General features: G+C 40.5%; 1 protein-coding gene across 1 annotated transcript in view; it reads left to right on the plus strand.

Moving 5' to 3' along the window:
- Positions 1-790: 790 nt before the first annotated feature.
- LOC110086537 (vitamin D3 hydroxylase-associated protein) overlaps positions 791-24547 on the plus strand; it is a 28961-nt gene continuing 5204 nt past the window's right edge. The window contains exons 1-14 of the mRNA XM_020807496.3: positions 791-888; positions 2882-3146; positions 5645-5758; positions 7498-7641; positions 9648-9781; positions 11241-11447; positions 12295-12335; positions 13508-13632; positions 14807-14932; positions 16637-16734; positions 17307-17406; positions 19141-19184; positions 19560-19599; positions 22359-22467. Coding sequence (XP_020663155.3) covers positions 2916-3146; positions 5645-5758; positions 7498-7641; positions 9648-9781; positions 11241-11447; positions 12295-12335; positions 13508-13632; positions 14807-14932; positions 16637-16734; positions 17307-17406; positions 19141-19184; positions 19560-19599; positions 22359-22467 — 1513 coding nt within the window. The 5' untranslated portion in view covers positions 791-888; positions 2882-2915. The remainder of the gene's footprint in view (positions 889-2881; positions 3147-5644; positions 5759-7497; positions 7642-9647; positions 9782-11240; positions 11448-12294; positions 12336-13507; positions 13633-14806; positions 14933-16636; positions 16735-17306; positions 17407-19140; positions 19185-19559; positions 19600-22358; positions 22468-24547) is intronic.

The following is a 24547-nucleotide window of genomic DNA, read 5'->3' on the forward strand; positions in this document are numbered from 1 at the left end:
GTAATAAAGAGTAACATTCCAAATAGTTTCAAAACATAGTTTCAAAAATCCCAAAATCAATCAAAAAGATTGTGGAGCAAATAAGCATTCAAAAGATTTTGAGGCAAAGACAATTCCAGAGCATTTCCTACAAAAAATAAGAATGCTATCTGTCCTATGCTAGTACTCATATTCAAGCAGAACTTCACCATGGTTGCAGAACATATGCAGAATACAAACCATCAGGTGAGCATAGCATTCTCCTAAGAAAGACTAAGTTAAATTAAAGCTCTTCCCATTCTTCTGGCCTGCTCATCCCAGGTACAAGCTAACAAGCCTGTATTTCAAAGGGTATCTGAAACCACTGTTCTCTCAATTTTCTAGTTTCTTTACACCTATTCTTTTGCAGTGTTGCTACACTGTACAGTTAGTCTGGAACTAACAGGTTATAAGTAACAAAGAGTCTTGTGTCAAAAGTTTCACAAACTGTACTCCACTTCATTAAAAAAAAGAGTTATGGTGTAGCAAAGCTATGCACAAATAGGCTGCAGTTCCTGGCTGGCCGAAACAGAACATACACATATTTCTCTATATTTCATTACAGAGAACCATATTTGTTGAATTCCATCTTTAGGTAGTTTGTACTGCACAAACTGATCCAAATCTGGGGAAACCATCCTGCCAGGCTTCCCTGCATACTTTCTGGATCAAGTCTACATTCTTTCACTGCATGAGCTGCTTTAAATAAGCAGCAGGGCTTGTGGGAAGCCAAGAAGGTTGTTTTTCAAAGCCCAGCCTCCCATGTTTTCCTGATAATCTTGTCCAGCTAGTCAATGCGGTTCCACCTACTGTGAATGGTTTGGGTCAACTCTGTGACTTTGAGTTATGAGATAGAAACGAGAGTGGAAGGTAAGCATGTGTTTCTTGTGGAAAGGGGGAGGAAAACTAGACAACATAGGAAAGTCACAAAATTAAAGAACTTGAATTGTAGGGTAGCACAATTCAGGAAGGATGATAAAAGCAGTGTTTGTTCTGGTCAGTTTCTATAAATGGGACTGGGGAAAGTGAGAGAGACAGGATAAAGGTAGTAGGGCTTCTATATGAATCATATTGTCCCCACTGGTGTATACATTACTTTTTGCATGCAATATTACATTGTACATATTATTCAGTGGCATCAGTGAACTGGAGTACCTGGCTGTGGAGCCAGGAGTCAAAAGTTCAATTCCCCACTGTCTCTCCTGGGAGAAAAGCCCACCCCTGTAGCCTTGGGCAAGCTGCAAAGTCCCAGCGCACCCCCAGAAGAAGAGAATGGTAAATTACTTCTGAGTACTCTGTACCTAGAAGACTTTAAGTCAAAATTGACTTGATGGCATGTAATTAAAAAAATTAAAGCATGTAAATATGTCTGGATCTTTCTCTGTTTAAGATTGTTGATTGTCTATTTGTATGCCTAATTTTATCAGCATATGCAACAGTTTCATGTGTGCATGTATCATTGTTGTCTTTATGGCAGATGATGGCAGGGTCATGGTTGTGGTGGGTGATTGTGCTCACACAAATGTATAGGTCCCCACTCCTACATGCTGTAATCTTTTGTATTTGTTTCCTGTGAACTGTGTAAATCCTCCTATCAGAAAGGGGAAGTGGTGTCTAAAGGAAGGCATGAGTGAAGCAAGAGAAGCAGCCAATGGTGCTCCACAATGGGATCCAAGAGGTGGCCAGTAGTTTAGGCTTGAGAATGCAGCAGTAGATGAGAAACAATGTGGCACCAGGAGGAGAGGGATACGGTTACAGTACGTGGCCATTTTTGAAAGTGAGGGGAACCACCTAAGAGAAGTTGTTGCCCTTCATCAGTACAGGAGCAGATCGAGGTGTGCTTTGTGCACAATCCACAGAATACCTACCGCTTGAGGATCTGAAGCTGCGCCCTTCCTTTCTGTATGTGTTAGCACGGGATGGCAACCTGGTACCCTTGGAATGTTTTGGACCAGAATTTCCATTGCGAGGAGAGAAACAGCCAATTTTTATCTGTAAACAGGGCGAGTTCATCCAACAGAGGTTGTTATATGAACATTCCATGACTTCCCTAATGATGTGAGAAAACCGCTGGAGAAACTTTTGCTTCTGGCTCTTTGCCTGCATTGTGTAGTTCCTTCAGCTTGCTTCACCGTTGTTTTCACATTCCTTTTCTCACACCCAATCCAGGGGAGATGGCAGGAGAAGGGTCACAAAAGCCTCCGGGATGACATGTAGCCTATCAGCTGCACTTTGCCCATGGTGCTGTAGATTAGAGCAAGGGCAGGGGAAGTCTATTACATTGGCCACAGTACAGGGAACGTATAGATGACTTAGATGGGCCTTTGGTATGAGTCTTCAGGGCTGGTGTCATGATGCTGTCCTTCTGATCTTGCATCTGCTAGTTTGGTGGCTTAGTGGTCCATGGAACAGAATGTAGTGTTAGAAGAGGCAAAAACAAAGAAGAAGGAGAAGGAAGACAAAAATATAGTGGCACTTTAAAGACTAACTTCTATATTTTAATGCAAATTTTTGTGGACTTCTTCAGAAACATTTTTTTCTTTTGTTTTTCTGATATGGAATAGACTGTAGAACCTTCTGTAGAATTTGACTTTTCTTATGGTTTCAATTTAAGTTTTGGAATGTGGACTAAACAGAACCCATTAATTAGTCCTGCCCTCCTCTGCCATATAGGCCAAAAGCTAGTCCTTCCTCTGCGTTTGTATTCCTCTTTGAATCATCCTGTAGCACACCAGTGTTGTGTACCTTAATTCATCTGGGTACTAACTTTGACTTTTAACATGATTTTTGAATGATCAAGGATTGGAAAAAGTCACACGTATACAGGTTAAATTTGATGGTTTCCATATCTTCCCTCTTCAAGATCTGTGAACCTCAACCACTGATTTGGTTCCAGTATGCTGCAAGACGTTTTGATCATGATGCCTGAATGGATGAAGCAGCCATGGTCCTACATCAAAATGGATCTTCGTGTTATCTTTGGTCTGGCTTGTAGCTCTTCTGCAGCTTTCTTGGCACTGAAATGGATGGGCCAGGAAAGAATAAAAAGACAAATAAAAGAGGCGAGAAGCAAGAGAGAATATGGTTTGGGACAAATGGAAAAAGCTGTCCAGAGATTTAAGCTGGAGGTAACTTGTACATCCCCCAAAGCATATGTATATATAATTTAAAATTCTAAATTTTTGTTCACACAAGTTTTAGCAATTATTTTATGGTGGAGTAGAATTTCAGGAAACAAAAAAATTATTCATACATTTATTTACTTTATATATAGGATGCCTTTTCTCAAACCAGGGACACAAGCTGACTGACAAATTGATTTAATATACAGTATACAGTGTTTGGTTACTGATAACTTATTGCAGTTTTGCACATTTTAATTAATTTACTAAAGGGGACTTCTAAAACATAGAACTCAGAAGTTTGACCATGTATAATTTGGAGAAAGGCTGAGTGAATATTTTGTTTGGTTTATTTTCTGATTGGAGCTTCCCAAAATTCACAAATTTCTACATAATTGGGATGGAAAGAAGGTGGGGTTTTAAAAAAAATTCAAATGTGACAAATTCATATGTCACATTCATCCATTCAGTCATAGGGATTTGAATGCTAAGCACCTGATAATCAAGTTGTGTTCAACCATGGTTGTGGTGTTGATGTGCTCCTCATCCTTACTAATGACACAGCAGTCTTGTACAACAGAATGTTTTCTATCTGGCGACCAGCAGTACCTAATGAATTTGACCACCGTTGATATTCAAACTTCTTTTTAATTATTATTCATTTCATAAAAGCTTATCAGAATCTGCACATTTCTTCCTGAACTCAACAGAAAGAACTTTGAAAGAGTAGTTGTCATGAAATAAACTGATCAGATATGGAGAAACTAAAGTATGGTTTGGTTGTTGTGGGGTTTTTCGGGCTCCTTGGCCGTGTTCTGAAGGTTGTTCTTCCTAACATTTTGCCAGTCTCTGTGGCCGGCAACTTCAGAGGACAGCTTACACTGTGGTGCTCTGTATGGTTTGTTGGTTTGTCAGCAGGACAATTCATAGCTGCAGAAAAGAAGGCTATCACAAGTACTAAAATGTGAATGGACCAACCAGCAAACAATTACCTTGTTTCATTTTTAACATGTATTTTACCTTTTAACTAAAGCCCGGTGAAACACTTTTCCTTCTTTTCACCTCCTGTGAAACAAAGGGATATTTGGTAGCATTGAGGGGTTTTGTAAACTTACAGCTGAAGGTCTTACCTTTAAACTAGCTATGGGCAAAATATAAAAGCACACACACCTCTGATGGCTCCTGTTTTTTTATTTGTTTGTTTGTTTTGACTCCCCCAAGAACCATCTTGTGCCAATTGCTTCAGCTGTGGCAGCTAAAAAAGCCAACTTTCCTTTAGGAGGGAAGAATGTGGTGAAGGCCGTGCTTTGTGTTAGAACAGAAGAGCTCTTGGACACTTGATCTTAATGGAGCATCTGCATATCCACCAATTCTCCAGTGAGAATCAGATTATTTTCTGCTGCTGGTCTGTCGAGACCTGATGCTGTGTAGGATGCAGTGGCTAGGAGAACCATTGTAGCTCTTCACTGCTTCAACCTGGGAATTATGCCAACACCCATTAAAATATAAAATAATTAAGGGTCTGTTCTTTTATTCTGGCCACTGACATTCATCTTGTGCTGCTTCAAGGGCCTAGCTGAAAAACTTTGGTGGCAGTGCTCCTGGAAGAGAATCTCTCATAGAAACATCACCAGGTCATGATTAGAGATGGGCATGACCCAAACCACGAACCAGAAAAACCAATGAATCAGGCTGGTTTGTGGTTCATTTCACAATCACATTTGGGAATCCTGTTTTGCTGTAACAAAATGAAGCACAAAACTTCCCTCCCCCCTTTGGTGCTTTTGTTTTGTTTGGCAAAAGGGGATGCCCATCTGCCACTTCCCACTACACAAAGGCATTGGACCTGGCTTTGAGGAATTGGCCTGCTGCCTCTGTGCATGCAGTGGCCTATCAGCTGGGCAGCGGGTGCGGGTGCGGAAGCAGAAGGCCTGGCTTTGGGAAGAGAGGCTGGGCTTGCTGCTTCTGGGGATGGCAGTGATGGAGGAGGCAGCGGCAGGACCAGGACCAGGAAGGGAGGTGACAGGGGCAGTGGGAAGGGGGCAGGCGGGGGACGGAGGGCAGGAGCAGGTAGATTCCTCCCCAGGCATGAACCAGAAAAGTGAACACCAAACCAGTTCATTTTTCTGGGGATTTGTGGTTGTTTGTGGTTATCCATGAACCACAAATCAGCCTGATCCTTCATGTTTCTGGTTTGTGCTCATCTCAACTCATGATTCATAGCATTGCTTCCACAAGCTGTATGGAAGCAAAATAGAGGTATGGGGTTCTATATAGCAGAAAGATTGATACATCTTTGGCACCATTTAAACTCCACAGCAGGGAAAGGCAAGTGTGGCTTTTCAGATGCCTGGAATAGCAACTCCCATAATCTCTCACCACTGGCTATGCTAGCTGGGACTGCTGGATGTTGTGCGCTAAGAACATCTGGAGGGCCACAGCTGCTCTCTCCTGTTCTACAGAGTCCTTGACCATAGTTCATATGCTGCACGCTGTCCTTACAGAACCCCGGAACACAAAGTGCTTACATCCTTTCTCTGCCTCTGGCTGAGCTGGCTGAGAAGCTGAAGGAAGAATCTTTGTCTCCTGAAACTGTCCTTTACACCTATATGGAGAAGGTAAGAAAAATGATACAGTTACTTAAAATGTTCCTCCAGAAATACAGATATAGATATAGATATACCTTTAAGGCAGCCCAAACACTGTCTTGAATTATCATATTATGCGACATGATTTACTAAACTTAGGTTGCCTGCTATAGAGGCATCTCTTTCCAAAATTAGGAATAGGGGCCTTGCCTCTCAAGTGTCTCATTATGGAATTCTCGACCTAAAGAATAATTTTGCCAGTTTCTTTTTTTTTCAATATTTTTTTTATTTATTTATAACTATAATAAAAAAATCATATACATAAAACATATACACTTACAACACAATAACAGTGTTCCCCACCACCATATACGGGACCTCTTGCCATATTCTTCTTTTTCTTCTTCTTCTCATTCTTCTTCTTCTATTGTCCTCCTCTCCAGAACTGCATAGATTCTTGATTTGGAGCTCTCCCTTTTCCCCTTATTAACACATATTCCAAAAATTTGCCCCATATTACATAAAAATTATTCTTTTTCAACTCTCCTTTCTTCATCTTTAAATTACAAGTTAATTTATCATTTAATGCTATATTCCATATTTCTTTATACCATTCTTCAATTTGTAATTCAGTCTTTAATTTCCACTGTCTAGCAATAATCAATCTAGCTGCTGTTATTAAATTAGTTATCAATTCTTTAATCATTTTGTCATATTCCACATTCTCATATATTGATAACAAAGCAATCTCAGCCTTACATTCTATATCTTTTCCACAGATACAACTTAATTCTTTAAAAATTTGTCTCCAGAAACTTTGTACCTTTTCACATTCCCACCACATATGAAAGTATGTACCAACTTCTTTCTCACATTTCCAGCAGACATTCGGATGACTGGTGTTGATTTTGCCCGTTTCTTAACACATATAACTCAAAATTACTGGCCCCCTTTCTTAGAGAACTCCTCCAGGTTAAGTTCCCTCCCTTTTCTGCAAGTTATTTGTATAATTGGAGCAGGAAATACTGATACATAATTAAAAATGTAGCAATTCTGAGAAGAAATGGGATACTGAATTTAACATTACACTGCAACATTTGTTTTATTTTTGGACAGATTCAGGCTGAATGAGAGTTGAGCCAATTTTCCTTTAATTCTAACCCTTGGTTCTAGTTCTGCTTCTATTGGGCAAAAATAGATTGTATATACATTGGCCAGTAGACTGTTCAACTTCAGCTCCCAAAGCTGCTGCAGTGACTGGTCAAGGTGGTAGCTGTGTGTGGCTGGACTCACAACCAGCTCTTCAGCTTCCACAGTCTTAAGGTCCCCTTGCACAAATATTAAATGGGATTCTGGCCATTATATTTATACATATTTGTGTGTGAGAGAGAGAGAAAGAGAGAAACATATTTTCCCCCATGGGAAGAGTAGCAAAGAATAAGAGTAGAAGAAAGACATCGCCACTGGTGAGACAGTGAGAGCTGGGGGATTGATTCTATGAATTATGGGAAACCATACCAGCAGTTGCTGAAGGCAGGGAAATTATTGTAGATTCAAGCTACCATGAGTAAAAATAGTATATTAAACAAATCCATAAGCTAGATGTATGTATGTATGTATGTATGTATGTATGTATGTATGTATGTATGTATGTATGTATGTATGTATGTATGTATGTATGTATGTATGTATGTATGTATGTATGTATGTATGTATGTATGTATGTATGTATGCAATTAATTCTTGCCCATTTTTTTCTCACTGAAAAGGCTTTAATTGTCACCCAGGAGACAAACTGTGTGCGCGATTTTATCCCAGAATGTGAACACCAGCTCCAAGAAATAAAAAAGCAGAAGGCAAAGGGCTTATTGCATGGCATACCTATCAGTATTAAGGACCACATTGGATATAAGGTGATTCTTTTTTCTGTGAGGCACAGAGGTTACACATGTCCTATAATCCTTTCACAAGATATTATTATTGCTGCATAAGAGGGCATCAATAGATATTGTGCAATGGTGCAATTCAGCATTACATAAGCAACCAAAAAAATGGGGGCACCCTAAACAAAAATTATAACTTTGATGCTGGACTTCAGATCAGCATCACATTTGACACAGATGTCTGCTCTTGCTTTGTGGTAAATTTTGAGATTTGGGGGGCCAACAATTTTTGAAGTTTTAATTTTTAAATGTAAAAGGAAAGTGTTTTCAAAGGTTAAAACCCTAACTTTCTTATCAGTATGAACATTCTAAATATAAACAATGTTGGGAGTTTGAGAGCAGAAAGATCTCAACTTTTGACCCTGCCAGTCAGGACCAAATTAAATGACTCTCAGGAGGAGAACTTTTTAACTCCTTCCTAGTCAAACATTAAAAAGAGATTCTCTTTCTGATGTAAAAATATATAAAACCTATTTTTGAAAACAGAGAAAAAATATTCAGAGGCTTACTTATTTAAGTTGTGAAATTGCTGGTTTTTGCTTTGTGGCTTCCACTATGGAACCAAACCATCTCATGTTAGGTCTTACTCTTTTCCTGTTGCTCCTCCCACACTTTTCCCAGCAATGTAGTATATTCTGGTCACTTCTGTATTTCCATTATACGTGCATGGTAGGATATGCTTAATTTTTGATCAAGTAAGAGTTCAGACTTGATTGAGCACCTGTTTTCCTGCTTATCTGGCTGTCTTTCATATATGTATGACTGTCCTCCAACACCACATCTCCAATGAGTTAATTTTTATCCCTGTCTTTCTTCACTGTCTTTCTTTCACACAGTATGGTTGATTTTGACTTTGGTGTCCATTGACATTCTTTGTGGACACCAACCTCTCCCCCTTTTTTTAATTTCAAAAAATGAAGGGACATATTTTGAAAAACATGCACGCAGCATTTACCTAGAGCTTTTGGTCTGATACAGCTTTCCTTCCTCAGCTTGCCTAACTCAAGGAAAGGGTTTGGAAAATGGAACACAGCTTTCTAATCTGCATTCTGCAGATTGGCAACATTAGTTTAACCAAGAGGTTAAAGGATGTTTATGTTTCCCCATTGTTCACATTGTACCTACTCACACCTTTGCTTCACTATTTCATTAAGTCCAAAATAGCCTTTCAAAATATTTTGGTACAGAGGGACTACAGCCACATCTAAACTTTTCTTCCTTCTCTCTTCTCCCAATAACCACAGTACAGATCATGTGGTCATCTTCTGGAATCCTCTAACAATGGGTAATTCTATATGAGGGAAATTTCTGTTGAAATTTTTGTGTAGTGTATGTATATTTAAACTCCTGTTCCAGTTCATTTTTAAGAGTCTAAAGAGAGACCAAGTGTAGTAACTTATATATACGAATCACCCAGCTGTCTATAATATTTCATGGTGCTGAATTGTTGCCTCCTTTGACAGATTCACAGCCAGTCCTTTTAGCAAACCTATGTCAGCCAAGCTCCCCTGGCCTACAGCTACTACCCTGGCCAGGGAACTACTAACTGAAGCACTTAACAGCTTCACAGTCCCATTTCTGTGTTAATAAACTATTTGTCTCTTCTCTTGTGTCCTCGCTTGATCATGTGGATCTATATAAGTACAGCTGTCATGGATTTTCATCCCATTGTCTCAGGAAATGGCCTTTGATCTACAATACCAAGAAAATGTGACAACGGGTAATGTGTCTCTTGCTGTATACATTGTGCATATTTTTAAGTGGCACAAAATTCTTTTTCAGACAATTGGCACAAATGGCAGAGAAAATAATTGCTGGAGGAAGCTGTGTGGTTTATAACAGATAGCCGTTGAAGTGCAGAATTAGTTTAAAATGTTAATTTAGCCTTTCCTTAAGGTGTTGCTTAATATTTTCTCACAAATTTGAAAAAAAGAGAAAAGAATCCCAAGCTTTTAACAAGCGTCTTTCCCTTTTAGGGGCACTTATCAACATGTGGGCTTGCTCATTTTCTTGGTGTTCTGCAAGAAGAGGACAGTGTGTTGGTCAAGGTGTTAAAGAAGCAAGGAGCAATTCCTTTTGTCCTCACAAATGTTCCACAGTCTTTATTCAAGTAAGTTAATGTAAGCAATGCAATATATTTCTCTTTTTCAGTGTGAGTACAGATCAGCCGCGTAAATAGAATTGCTTAGCCTGTTACAATAGGGATGAGCAGCCTCCGAGAGCCTAGAGATTAAATGCTAGAATGCTGGAGTGCCCTACAGGCTAGTGCAAAACATAGAACTCATGGCTGTGATTCCAGAAACTTGTTTTTTTTTGGGGGGGGGGATTGGTTCTTTTAGCCTTGGGGTTCAATTGGACCATGCAGTTCCCCATGGATGTATTTGCAGTCCTCACAGTGACTTAATTTTTTAATAAAACTTTTTTCCCCACCAAAAACATTTACCCATTTCTGCTCCAGGAGCTGCAGTTTTCATATAGGTGGACCCACAAGACCTATCTACTCCCCCCAATAGAAACTGAAAGTAGCCATCTGATTTTTTTTTCTTTCTGTATTTTCTTTTTTTAAAAAACTGCCACTTTGAGCTACATCCTGGCTTGTTGTGTCTCTTTTCTTATAGTTTGCATCATTTGATTGGTTTCCAGGAGTCAAACACTCCTGCATTCTGACAGCACACACGTGATGCTGGGGGAGGACTGAATGGTTAGATCTTCTAATAACGTGGCAATTGCTTCTAATGATGCACTGTCTATAGCATCTGACTTGGTTGGAGTTTTTGCAACATCGTATGTGGCTTTAGTAGGTTTGGTTGGGACCTTTCTGGGCTGGAGAGTGTCAATCTGTCCAGCACTCACCAATCGATCCTTTCTGGCCTCTGAATTCAAGGAGAGCTGCCCCACTCCCCGCTCTGAGGTCCCCCCCCCCACTGTTGATTTCTGACAGTGAGACTGTTGAAGTTTGTTGCTGAAAGTCATTATGTTTTCTTAGTTTGCTGTTTGATCTGTTCACAACTGTAAGTAAAGAAAATGGTTTTTATTATTTCTGCTAATAATATCTCAGAGTGAGTTAGGGAGATTATAAATGCCTGTTAATGAAAAAAGGAGTGGACTAATCTGTGGATTTTAAAGCTATTCTGCTCTGGGAATCCCTGCACTTCTCCTTGCAGCTACAGGAATTTAACCAAAACTTCTGCAAACAATTTTGACCCTCAGTTAACAAGCAGCTCCATATAATGCTTGGCTAGGTTTTTCCTAGCAGATCAGATGAAGAAGAAGGAAAAAGATTATCTTTCTTCTTTCATATCTCTCCAGTTTGTTTCTGTTTAAAAATCTTGGGTGGGTTAATCTTGTAGCTTTCCGGGTTTTTTTAAAAAAAGTAAATAAAGGTAATTGTGGTTCCTTTGAATACTGAGAAAGGAAATAGTAATGACAATTAATTACTTTGGAGCTGTTGTAATGGCAATAATTATTTTTTAAAAATTCATTGACCAGCTCTTTTTCTGTTTTACATGCATTGTCCCATTGTCCCAACCTGAAGAAAAATAACTGGCTCCCCCTTTTTCTCCTTATAGCTATGATTGCAGCAATTCAATTTTTGGCCAGACAATGAATCCTCTTGATCATAAAAGAGGCCCTGGTGGTTCATCTGGAGGGGAAGGTGCGCTGATTGCTGGAGGAGGGTCCATTTTGGGATTTGGCTCAGATATAGGTGGAAGTATTCGCATACCCTCCAGCTTTTGTGGCATTTGTGGGCTGAAGCCAACAGCGGGAAGGTTGAGGTATGTACTGAAACTACTGCCCCACTCTGCAAACCATTGAAATTCTTTTACCCAAAGCATTGAGTCCAGTTGATGGAAGGGATCTCCAGGTAATCTAGTCCAGTGGTTCTGAACCAAATGGAAGGAGATAAACACATCATCCAGATGGGAAGCAAAGCTTTCACAACAACTACTACCAATTCACACATTATGACAATTGCTGTCCCTCCAGTCAGCACATATCTTTCCGTACTACTGTGTCTGAGACATCGTGACATACAAAGAAAGTCATTCAGCCTCCTAATTACTGACTAATAAACTGGTGTCTTTTCTAGTAAGACCCTTGGAGTCAGACTATATGAAGTTAAAGCAGAGCCTACTTAAGAGTTTTGGATTCATTTTGTGGTGATGTGTATTGTTATTGTCCCAAATAATTAGTAAGTATGTATGTAAAACTTGTGATGGTTTTTCATCCTTTAGCCTACTACTTGAGGCTAATGTTTAGGCACCCAGGTATGTGGCTCTTTGTTAAAAAGTAGGGTTGGCTATTTTCCTATCTCTGTAGCAAACATGTATCTTTTGTTCCAAAACTTTAGAACCAAACCATCCCAGCATTGTTTTAGGGATCATGTAGAAAATCCGGGAGGTATTTGGTAAGAGGACTCTGCAGTTGCTTGTTCTCCCAATAAAAATGACCAGTTCAAGTAGACCATTTAAAAAGTGTGTTGATTTTAATGTGCAGTTTGGGCAGTAAATTGGTTGGCACCATTCTCCAAGAAGTTGGTGGTAAATGTTTTTGGATTTGCTTTTACCAGCCATTTGCTTTTATTAGGTATTTGCTTTTATCAGCTACTTCTATGTTCCACAGCAATTCAGGAGTCAAAGGTCCGATTGATGGAATACTCTCAGGTAAATGATCTTTTTTTTCTGTACCAAATTAGAAAGAAGTCAGAGAAGATGGTGGTCCAAATAAAGATAAAATTGGGCAGGGGAATTATTTGCTCTTTCAAAAGTAACGAACGTAGAATAACTTTGGAACAACGCTCACCCATGACATGATTCCCATTTGACAATTACCCTTTGGATCAATAAGTCAGAAGCTAGATCAGCTGTAGGGACTGGGGGGAATTCCATTTCATAAGAATTTGCCAAATTTATGAATGTCTTTCTATCCAGGTAAGAAAGAAGTTAAGCACTACTGTTGTTGTTGTTGAAAAAAAGTGGGGCAGATAAAAACTGACAAGATTTGGTAGCCCAGGTCCTCAATGCTTGCTACGTAACTCCTAAAAGTCTGTGACTTAATCTGTACGCAGTCAAGTATGTTCATGCTGAATTTGAGTTGCCATCTTTCTCTCTCGCTCTCACTCTCTTTTTAGAGAGAGAGCCAGAGGGGCTCATTTTTAATACTTATGTGGTAGTTCCCCACACTGGTCTTCCCTGCACTGAGTCTCATTTTTGTTTTTTGAAGACTTTGCCAAAATGTGAGAACCTCTACCCTCTGTGCGAGCAAGATGTGTGTGTGGGTTGCAGCTGTACATGCTGGAGACTACCCTATGGAAAGCAATGGGACTTCTGCATGTGCAAGGGGGAAGTTAACCAAATGCCAGAAAAGGACTAGCATGGATGCTGTAAAAATATGCGCGATTGTGGCCTATGCTTAAAAAAAATTGAACAACAAAGCCTGACATATTTTTCCATCCCTAACAAAGCAGTCACTTTCCCATATTTCAGTTGGTTCTCCACATGTTTCTTGTGGCAGATATATGCTCATTTATTTTTCCTTTGCTCTTTTTAATCAGAATGCAAGCATTGAGAAAGTCATTATGAAATTGACTGACAGATATTCTATCCTCCTATTCCAACCTTTTCCATCCTGGCACTCTCTAGATGTGTGGGAGTACCTAGCCTATCCTCTTCTACCAGCTTCCACAGGATCTGTTCTACAGATCCCAGATCCCACGGGTTGCATTATACCCATTATACATTATGCATAAGTAGCCATTTCCAAAGAAGCAGCTATGTTAGCCTGTCTCAGCAGCTTGATTTTTGCCTTTGGGTCCATCTTCTCATTTCCATTGCAGTTGCAGGAACTGTGGGGCCCATGGCCAGGGATGTGGACAGTCTGGCATTCTGCATGAAGGCTCTCTTATGTGAGGACATGTTCCAGATGGATCCCACTGTGCCACCTATGCCATTCAACGAGGAGGTAAATGAAAGGTGGCAATACCTGTTATTCTGTTACAGTGCCCACATTGCTCCTGGAACTACATACACAACTGCTGACTTTGATAGTCACTGCAAAAGTTCCTGCACAGAATACCCAAACTGGAGTTCACCTCATTCAGCACTATATGGATGCAGGATTTAACCCCAACTCACTTTGCTTTACTACAAAACATATCAATTGACAGATACTGTTTACATATACTCTCAAATTCTCTGACTCTATCTCTGACCCTAATATGGTAAATAGGAAAGCCAATTAGCATTGCATACACCTGGGAGGCAGGAAAGTTTTAAGGATCGGATCATACTTCCGCACTATTAGAGAGCAGGCCGGGTAGGTGGGGCTCATCGGCCATGGAAGGCAGCCCAACCCAGTAAGCACTGTGTGGCGGCAGCTGTCAAAGGTTTCAGGATTTCCCCCCTAGCCCTGATGGGAGACACTGAGTATTGAAACTGGGGCCCTTTGCATTCAAAGCGCAAACTTCCACTGCACACTTTTTCACTGAGCTAAAGCTACTCCTCTTAGAGATGATCGCTTCCATGTCAAACCCTTCCTTCTTTCCCTTAGAATTTGGAGTTAATGCAAGCTTATCATTTGATGTCATCATATTATGGCCCCACCCAGCACTGAGTCTTTGGGGATGGGGGCAGAGAAAATGTGTTGTGATCACATATGTTACCATTATTATATGTTACACAGCAAAGGAGGAGGAACTTGATACCCTTTATGTTCACATTTGTTTGCCACTTTTCCATCCAGGTGCTTGGGCAGCATATGTGACACTCCCTTCTGGAGTCATCTTCTCCGAGGCAGATTAGGGATAAACCCTGTTCAGGTGTTATAGTCTGAAACCGTGTAAGGCTTTAAGTGCACTTGGGGGACATCTGTGTGTCATTCATATCCCCTCTGTGTCCATTGTGGGATTTCAGCCTGAATTTCCCTAGTCTTAGCTTGATACTCAAAATGTAATGTTATGCCAAGTATAGATTATTTCATAGATTATTTAATAGATCTGTAGTTTTCGGTTTGTCTTTTTGTACATGCCAGTTGAGAACAGCAGAACAGATACATGAGAATTTGATTGCCATGGATTGATTCCACAGTAATACTTTCCCCCAACAGTGGCATCTGACAGGTTTCTCTTCCTTCCTAGGTATATGCAGGTTCTGCACCACTTCGGATTGGATATTATGACACCGATGGCTATTTCTTGCTCCCTCCCTGCATGAGGAGGGCTGTGCATAAAACAGGAATGCTCCTCCAAGAAGCTGGTCATAGGGTAGATACATTTGGAACTGCTGCTGCTACTTATAGTGCACCGTCTCTACATATCTCAAGGAAGGAAGCTGCTAAATGTGCCCTGTGTATTCCATCTGCCCTTCCAAGCTGTCTAGCAATAGTTGCTAAGCACAGCAGTTCAAATACTGAGGTGACATCTGGGTTAATAGTACTCATTCCAGAACGTTGTGAGTAGAACACTTTACCTGGTGAGAAGGACTTTGTTTCGCTCTGGGAGAATCTGGAAAAAGCTCATTGCCGGTTTAATTTCAGCAGCTACAGCTGAACAGAGGTTCCACAGCAAGGAGATTTAATTAAGTAGAATATGTGGAAAGTGTTGACTCTTCCCCTCTTTCTCAACACTAGTTCTTACCTCACACTTAGGTATGTGTGCACACACATTTGTGCATGTGTGCACACAGTTTTTACACAAGGGGAAGGAAAAGAACTTACTTGCCCTTAAACCTCTGTACACATATGTTTGGAATATATATGAAGCAATGGAGTCAATGATGGCTGTGAAATTCTGGGAGTTGTAGTTAAAAAAGCAACTTTTCCAAGATATCTGAAGGATTGAGCCCCTCATGGGGTCAGTAAAGGGTAATGTTGAAGAGGGCTTTTCAACTAGTGTTGCAGTGATAGATTTGTCAGTGTAAACATTCATTGTGATAGTCCTGATAAACACACCATAAATTCATAAATCCAGCACCCACAAACTTGGGGAGAGTTTGGGAAGCCAGTACTTCAAGGTGGTTCAAACATGCAGATAACTGTGTCAATCCATACTGAGAAACCAGCACTAGCAATTTTCCTCACAACCATGAGTGACTCTTTCATGGAGCTAACAGATCTGAATTCTTCATTTAAGACCAAATCTTTTCCAAATACTTTGCATTATAACAGTGACAGCTAAGTTACAGTAATGGGAAAAGCTATTTCTTGCAAATAAACTCAAGAAAACCCCAAGGAGGTGGTAACACATAATTTGTCATTCAAGTGCTTTGATCTTGTGGATTTTGGCACTGCAGCAACCCTGTTTTCAATCCTGTTCCAAATGTCCCCCTCTGTCCATGGCTTCTTGGGCCTTGTACAGTCACGCCCCGCTTAATGATTACCCTGTATAATGATGAATACGCTTCACGACAATGTTTTTGTTATTGCAAATGCGATTGCAAAACAATGTTTTAATGTTTTTTTTCCGCTTAGCAATGATCAGTTCCCTTCTTCGGGAACCGATTCTTTGCATTATGATGATCAAAACAGCTGATTGTCGGGTTTTCAAAATGGCCACTGGCTGCTCAAAATGGCTCCCCGCTGTTTTTAGGAGCCGTTTTTCGCAAGACAGGCACCTGAAAATGGCTGCCGTATGGAGGATCTTCACTGGACAAGCGGGCATTTCGCCCATTGGAATGCATTAACTGGTTTTTAATGTGTTTCAATGAGGTTTTTTATTTCGTTTGACGACATTTTCGCTCTACAGTGATTTTGCTGGAACGAATTAATGTCATCAAGCGAGGCACCACTGTATCTCTCTGTGAAAAAATAGGATTAGATATATGTGAGTGCACCCTTAGAGCAAACAAATACCCAGCAAAGACTTAATGCACACCCTTTTTGGTAACAAAAGAGCAGAGATGTGTTTGTGAAGAAACATTTGTCAACAATTAGTTGCCACTTGCCTTATGAAATAAACCTTTGTTTACAGCTCATTCCCTTCACTCCACCTTCAGTGGATTATGCCATGGATGAACTTTTTCTCAAAGGCATTTTTGCAGATGGTGGCTCGTTTCTGTTGGCCATGTTGTAAGTAATTATGAACCTTAAAGGAACACTTCATGGGAGGGGTAGAAAAAAAAACGCAAATCAAATACGGCAAACAGTCAAAGAAAACTTGGATCTAAAAACTTGGATCTAAACTGTTTTCCTGCTAAAGTGGGGAGCTGTTCAACAAACACACAGTAGCCATTGTCATTGTGTTGGACTGGGGCAGCTTTTGTTCCACATTATACTCTGTTCTATGTGGGTGTAAATAATGGTGAGGAATATATATACTGAAGGATCATGGAAACCACAGGGGATTGTTTCCAGCCCTCCTGTGGATGCCGAAAAACATGGAAGTAGCAAATGCTATACATAGCATTGTCTCTGGCTCCCATTAGTGGCTACTTCTGGTAATTACACCATGGAAGTATGTATAAATATGTATTTTGGGTGATTTTTTAAATTTCATATGTTTCAGGAATAAGGAATAAGATGAGTGAACCCACAAATGCTGTCATAAAGTAGGACAAGGATGTCCTATTTTATATATTTGCTGCATGCCCAAAGGAGTTGGTCTTTCCCATTGTTTGCCTTCTTTCTCTTCTTCTGCCCAGTGAAAAAGATATTGTGGATCCAAGGCTGAAGCCTCAAGTGACTTGGTTGAGAATCCAAAAGACAGTGAAAAGGGTTTTGGCCAAGATTGTTAAGCCCTGGGTGAGTCTTGCACCTCTTTGGGTCTTCATTTGCCATTTATACTACTAATCTTGTTCTCCTTCTCAAAATATAAGCTATATTCTTTAGTAAGCGATAATCCCTGCAACTTTTAGTTTGCTAGCTGAGAAAAAGATGGCATTGAGGGTGGATCAGACTTTAAAGAAACAGGGACATATAGGAGAAAGAATGGGTACAAGTCCAGAAATTTGGTATATACAACAGGCAGCCTTGTAGGTTCTCTAAGCTATGGTGAAGGGAATGGACACCGTTAAGACCTGGTAAGTAATACAGTAAAACCTCTCCATTTCAAATGCTTCTTAGGAATGTAGAGTACAGCTCTATGCAAATGAAGAACTATAATGGGAAAATTAATTCTGGATATTTCTACTTACAGTAAATATTTGTGTCGTCAATGACAAATTGATCTTTATTTCTTTTTGTATTCTATAATCTGTCATGCACTGACCACTGGACCTTGCTGTTTCAAACACTACAGTTGCTACATGATTGAATCAACTACATGCCTCTATATTTTATTGCACATCCCATTGGCCTCACTACAGAATGGGATGACAGACATCTGTTCCAAGTTTCCAAGTCTGATCAAGACCACCTGCATCTCTAAGGGGAAGATGAATTACCACATTTGTTATGACATATTCCACCCTTTCTTGTATACATGATTAGATATAAGTAGACAATTGTACCTGTCCTATTTTGTAGCTGTTACAATTCGATATGGACATGAACCGGTTTGTCCCAATTCATCTCAGTTCATAAAGGCAGCTGTACAGGTGGTGCTGCTCTCCTCCCTTGCCTCCTCATCTGATCTGGCCACTCACCAGGCCCAGTTTGAGTGTTTTTTCCTCTCCTCAGTTAATCTTCCAGTCGTGAGCCAGAGCACTGACTTCTCTGCCCGACCCTTTCGTCTGAGTACGAGATCAGCCAAGAGGGGTAAGGCTGAGAAGCGTGAGGTGTTGCACAGACTGGAAGATCAGCTGAGGAGCTGCAGGAAGCTACCATGCTGGGCCTGGTAAGTGGCTGTTTGAGCCAGAGGGGGCAGGGGAGGGGAGCTGCTGCCTTTATGAACCAGGATGAACTGGGACAAACTGGTTCGTGCCCATCTCTAGTTGCAATGTAACTTGCTGATTGGTGGTTTTAGTTGATATCCCCACCTTATTGTCAAAAGAATGCTATAGAAGCTCTGTGAATGCTCCATGTCTTTGTACACCCACTTTACTGAGGTACCACTATACCAGTTGGTAATAAATATCTTTGTTGCCTCACTTATTCTCTGATTATTTTGCTTCCAAGAATCCCGAAGGGAAAAACAAAACTCTGGGGTTTTATTTAAGGCCCACTCATGCCATGAATTGTGGATACTAAGTCTACGTTTTTTCTTCTGTCCCATATATATGGCATCACTGCTAGCTGGTTGATGTCTTCTGGGGCCTGGGGAACTTAGAGAAATGGCAAATTATCAGATCTACTGGACTGATAAACCAGGAGTCACTCTCTACTTAGTGGCTTGTCAGCAAGAGTAAGAGAGTGCTAAGCTGATAGCCTTGCAGACCATGAATCCTGGCATAAGATTGCACAGTTTTACCAGTTTCTAAATACTGGAAATAAAATCTTTTTGCAATCTCCCCTTCAATCTCAATTACTATATATCTAGCCAAAAAACGAATAGTACTAAGGGATCTAGAGTCTTACCCAGTTTTGTTTACATTCTAGTTCCCAAGACTGGCCAGTCATCTGAACGCCCTGTGTGGTGTGCGGTAAGAGTCAATTAAAGTTGACAGACAACATTCTGAACAATGGTAACACGTTTGGAGATGATGCATATCTTAAAAACAAAAGTCATCTGTTTTGTCCAATACAATGTTTTACAGAATGTGGAATGTTGTGTAAAATAAATGATATTTGGGGGAGGGAACTTCAGTCCTCTAGAGGTTGATGGACTGCAACTCCCATCAGCTTTGGGCATCATGGTTACTGGTGATGAAGGATGGGACTTGTATTCCAACAACACCTAGAGGGCTACAATTGCCTAACCTTTTAAAGATGTGTTATGATATGGCTGCATACTCTATGATGTGTCAATCTTTTCTATTTTTAATATGCACAACTGATTGTATGCTATTAAATTTCAGGTCTGTGAAAAACCTTTGGGAGCACCATGAAAAAGTGATGGTAAATTTTTTTTAGTGCAAGTAGAAAAAAAAAACTTGGCTTAATCTGTGCTGAGAAATCAGAGTCACTGCTGGAATGAGGTATATGACATTCTCTCAAAGAGATGCAATCCATTTTAAAGGCAGTTCTATTTCTGTTCCTCAGTGTGAATAACCACAACCACAGTAAATGTAGGCCTCTGTGAAGTTTGGACCATAAGCATCTAAAAGGTAGCAAAGTAACCTATGAAACTATATGAATTACATACTCTCTGACAAGTAAGGAATGTGCAAGCATACACTGGATGTTTAACTATGGCAGCAGAGCTGTAATTTGCCCTCACAGGAAGTTTCTTTCTTTCTTTTTTGCTTGCTTGCTTGCATGCAAACGGTCTCCAGACCTGTAATCTGCAAACTGGCCATAGCCCACTAACTTCACAAGTCCCTTGTAATCCCACTTTTTCTTCCAAGGAGTGTTCTGATATGTTAGGTTCCTAGCAGAGGTTGGGTGGAATAATCACTATTCTGACTTGGGCTGGGAAAGCTCTGGACAGTAATACCGTGTTGCATCCAAATCAATATCCAACATTTTTCAACTGGGAAATTCCTCCTGTAACTCTTTTTCCAGTTGCATTTCCCCCCCTGAAGGATCAGTTGTAGCTAGGGATTGGACTTTGGGATGATCTGAATGAAAACCCCCATGAAAGAGGCTCTCTCTCTCTCTCTCTCTCTCTCGTTTTGGAGTCTTTCGTGGCTTCCTGGACTGAGAGCATCTGAAATCCATAAGATTTGAGATTCTGAAGGAAACTTAGAGATTTCTTATGGATTTCTTCTATCAAATTACCTCCATTTGATGCATATACATAATTATCTTTCCCCTTCCTGCCATTTCCTTCCCACGGCCACAGGCTCTGATGTCTTCATGCTCTCATCACTATTTCCCAAGCCCAGGCTCCCTGAAATGGAAAGATCCAAGTGTTTCGAAGGTTTGCTGAAAGGCCGGGTACTGTAAACCTCCTGAAAAAGCAGAGGAGCCCCTGAAAGTTCCTGCAATGAAGGAAACCAACGGTTTCCCCACCTGCATGTCCCTAGTTGCAGCAACATGTACTTTTAATTTCTCATTGAATAACTGGGCTATTCTAGCTTTCTGCATTTTATGTGCTTATGTGTCCATCCAATAAATTCTTAGCATTCTGTGAAAAATGTATTTGTCAGAGTGGTGTTTAAAAAAAAATAGAAAAAAAATAGAAGCCTGTGTTAAAATCCATGATTCTGCTTCATGCAGTAGAACCAAGAACACATAGCAGTATGCAATATGCATTCTCAAAGACAGTTGAAATATGTATTTTCGAAGGCTTTTATGGCCAGGATCTGGAGTGGACAGACCAAGGACAGAGTTCCTACTCCAGTCCTCTGAAGGTGCCAGCCACAGAGACTGGCAAAACATCAGGAAGAACAACCTTCAGAACACGGCCAAAGAGCCTGAAAAACCCACAACAACTGCCAGTTGCAGTTGCCAGTTACTTTGGTTGCCTATGCAATTCATTCAATCTCTCAGATGTGCTGTAAAGGCTACTGCTATGACCCAAAACTGGCTTGCACACCAGACAACTAGCTGCATTGTGAACTTGTTGAAAATCAGGCTCTACCTACATCCAAAAGACAATATGCACAAGCATCTCAGAAAATGAATGGCAACCACTGCTATAACATCACTAACAACCTATAGGTGCTAAACTGTCTCATGTTCCAGTATTAAAAAAAATTGGTTGTGTGTTCCAAATGAAGCCCAAAAATACATCCTGATGCTATCAATCCATTTGATGCCATCTGGCATTTTCACCTTTTGTAACTTGGCTGAAAGTCTTTTGTCTTGGTGATTTCTCTTTCTCTGGTGATGGTTGAGTACTCAGTAAAGGCACACAGAAACATAAAATTAATGATTTGCAGACTGTGCTGTACTTGGATGTCCAGGTTATGACTGTTGTTGATTAGGGGTGGGGGTGCTTTCGGACAGCTTCTGCTTTGCCCGGCTAGAGGAAGGCTCTGCCTTTTCCATCAGATTTCAGCCAAATGAGCATAATTTATGCCTTCTGTGAATTCTCCACTCTTGGTAAGAATTCTGGAACTTCAGCTCATGCGAACCCTGCAGCAGGCTTTCTAACATGGATTTGATGTAGGATATATTGTACACCAGCACTCAGAGGCCGGTAGTGTCTCCCTGTTGCTTAATGGAGCCAATTCAATGTGTTGCTCATGGCCTGTAGCTTGCCATTGTATGCCAACTTCCCTGAGAGCAAGTCCTACAAAATCTAGTGGGACCTATTCCTGAACAGATATGTATGGAATTGCTTTGGTAATGCCTTAAGTTGCCTAGACCTGGTTTATCTAGGAAATTATCATAAGAATATACTTTCCTACATCCAGGCATAAGATGGGGATTGTATGGATACAACAGGAATGAGGATTGTGTAACTCTCCATACATTGTTGGATGGATACTACCATCAAACCTAACCCAGATAGCTAGAGATGAAGGATCATGGAAATTACAGTCTAAAATTTGGAAGGCCACATGAACCTCTTTCGAGGGAGACATCATACTTATCCTGGTGACGGCAGAAAGCAATACATGCCATAGCAGTAATACTTGCTCTAGAGTTTCTAATGTGATAGACTTGTTTGTTTGTTTAACTTATATATCACTCTTTCAAACAGTGATCCTTCTGTTGTTTTCAACCTCCATCCCAATTTTTAAACTGCTGTTGCTTTGCACCCTCAGGCTTATCATCAGAAGTTTATTGATGAGTGGAGGAAATGCCAACTTGATGTTCTCCTCTGCCCAGTCCTGGGCCCTGCCTTCCTTCTGGGATATCCTGCAAAAATACTACGTAAGTCTTGTATTTTCGGTGGGAGTATCTTTCTGTCCAGTCAAACACCATTATGAAAATTTGAGAACATCCACCTGACTAGAACCATCTGGACTTGTCCTCCACCAGAATTGGGTTTGATACCAGGTGTTTGCCCAACTGGAATCTGTTTTTGCTGTTCTCCATTGCAAGCCAAGGAGAGAAATAGCACTGGTCAAAGAGAACAGCTACAATTCCTGCTTTCTTGGGATGGGCAGGTAACCTGGCCTAATCCTCCCTGTGGCAATTAACCTGCATCTGGTCTATATTACCTCAGACTCTAGATGGAGTCTTCAGCCAGGCCTTCCCTCAAACATCCTAGAGTTTGATATGTCTACCATTCTGTCTATGCATGCCATTATGGGATCCTCCCCAGCAATCTGAAATAACCTGGGCAAGAAAGTTTGTTTCTTTATTGAGAACCAGGGTCCAGGCTCCCTCTTTAAAGCTTATTCTTTGGTCTGAACAACACACAATAGACTCTCTTTTATTGTACAGCCTATCATATATTCTTGACACCTACTCAACGTTCTATTACACTGTTGGCCTTAGTCTGGACTGTTCTTGCACAATGTTGAAAAAGTAACTTGTATGGTTACTTGTAGTTCTGCTTGTTACTATATAATAAGATTGTAACTTAAGATTGGTGAGAGAATAGCAAAAAACCTGAAAAATTTGTGTCAAAATTCCTCAAGAAGTACTTTAAAAGACACATTTGAAAGTAACAAGAAAATGATGCTTGTTGCTCCAATAAAATAACTTTGATCCTTTTTACATTGCTTCTGAAATGTCATTTTGTTACATGTTAGCTGTCCCCCAAAATAACTGGTTACAGTAACTTCATTACTTGTAACTCTTCACTTCCAAGCTGTGTTCATGTATGACTTTTATAATTATCTTTCCAAATTGGCACTGGAACAATTGTGTGTGTGTATTCATTAGCAAATTTTGCGATGGTGTTCCTTGTAATTTCTAAAATAACGCTAAATGGAAATAATTCAGCAGCATAGTGTTATTTATACACTGATAAGAGTACAGTGGGGTCTTGACTTAAGAACGGCCCGAGTTAAGAACATTTTGACTTACAAACCACTCTCATAGGAAAATATTGACTTGACTTACATACTTAGATTTGAGTTAAGAACTGGAAAAAAACCACGTGGGAGGCAGGGAAAGTGCAAAATTTGAACTTTCAGTTAACTGTTGGCCAGTGAAAAGGGTGCCTGTCTGCTTCCTCACTCCTCCCAGCGTTTAGAGAGTGGATTGGGAGACAGTCTTCAGACTGCCTGGTACTGTACTGCCTGGACTGTATCTTTCCTGGCTTCCCTGAACCTTTCTTGACCTAAGAAAAAAAGAAACAAAATATCCCCCTCTAGTGGTCGAAGGCCGAATAGCAGCTTCCCATTAGTTTCTATGGACGGAAAAGAGCAGATACGGATCAAATGGTTCTCAATGCATTCCTATGGGAAATGCAGATTTGACCTGAGAACTTTTTGACTTGAGAACCGCCTTCCAATATGGATTAAGTTCTCAAGTCAAGCCCCCACTGTACAACAGAGATGGGTAGCTTATGGTCCTGAAGATATTGCTAGACTCCTATTGTTTTATTAATCATTGGTTATGCTGGCCAGGATTGATGGGAACCATAGTCTAACAACAACAGTGTTGGCAAAACTACAACTGGGAATGCTTCCCTCCCAAGGAAGTCTGTGATATGTGTGTGTGATCATTGTGTGTCATCCCATGGAAGTCGGGATCCGAGGATGGGTGAATAAGTGGGCAGAAAGAAAGATTGCAGAACAGGTAGCAGAAGAACAAGACGGAAAGAAAAAGACAGAAAAGCTAATGGGAATGAACCAAGATGAGGAAATAGGGGACCTGAACACGGTTGATGGAAGGGTGTTTAGGCAGACAAATATAAGCTGGCGTCCAGATTGATTTAGGCCTTGGAGGAAATGCCAGAAAAAAGCCTAGGGTTCATGGAGGATTCTGGGACAGAGCTAAAGCTCAGAGTTGGAGGACTCTGGACCATGGACGAGCAATCCCTGGCAGTCTGAGAGTC

This window comes from Pogona vitticeps, chromosome 4 (genome assembly GCF_051106095.1).
Source record: "Pogona vitticeps strain Pit_001003342236 chromosome 4, PviZW2.1, whole genome shotgun sequence".
NCBI lineage: Eukaryota > Metazoa > Chordata > Lepidosauria > Squamata > Agamidae > Pogona > Pogona vitticeps.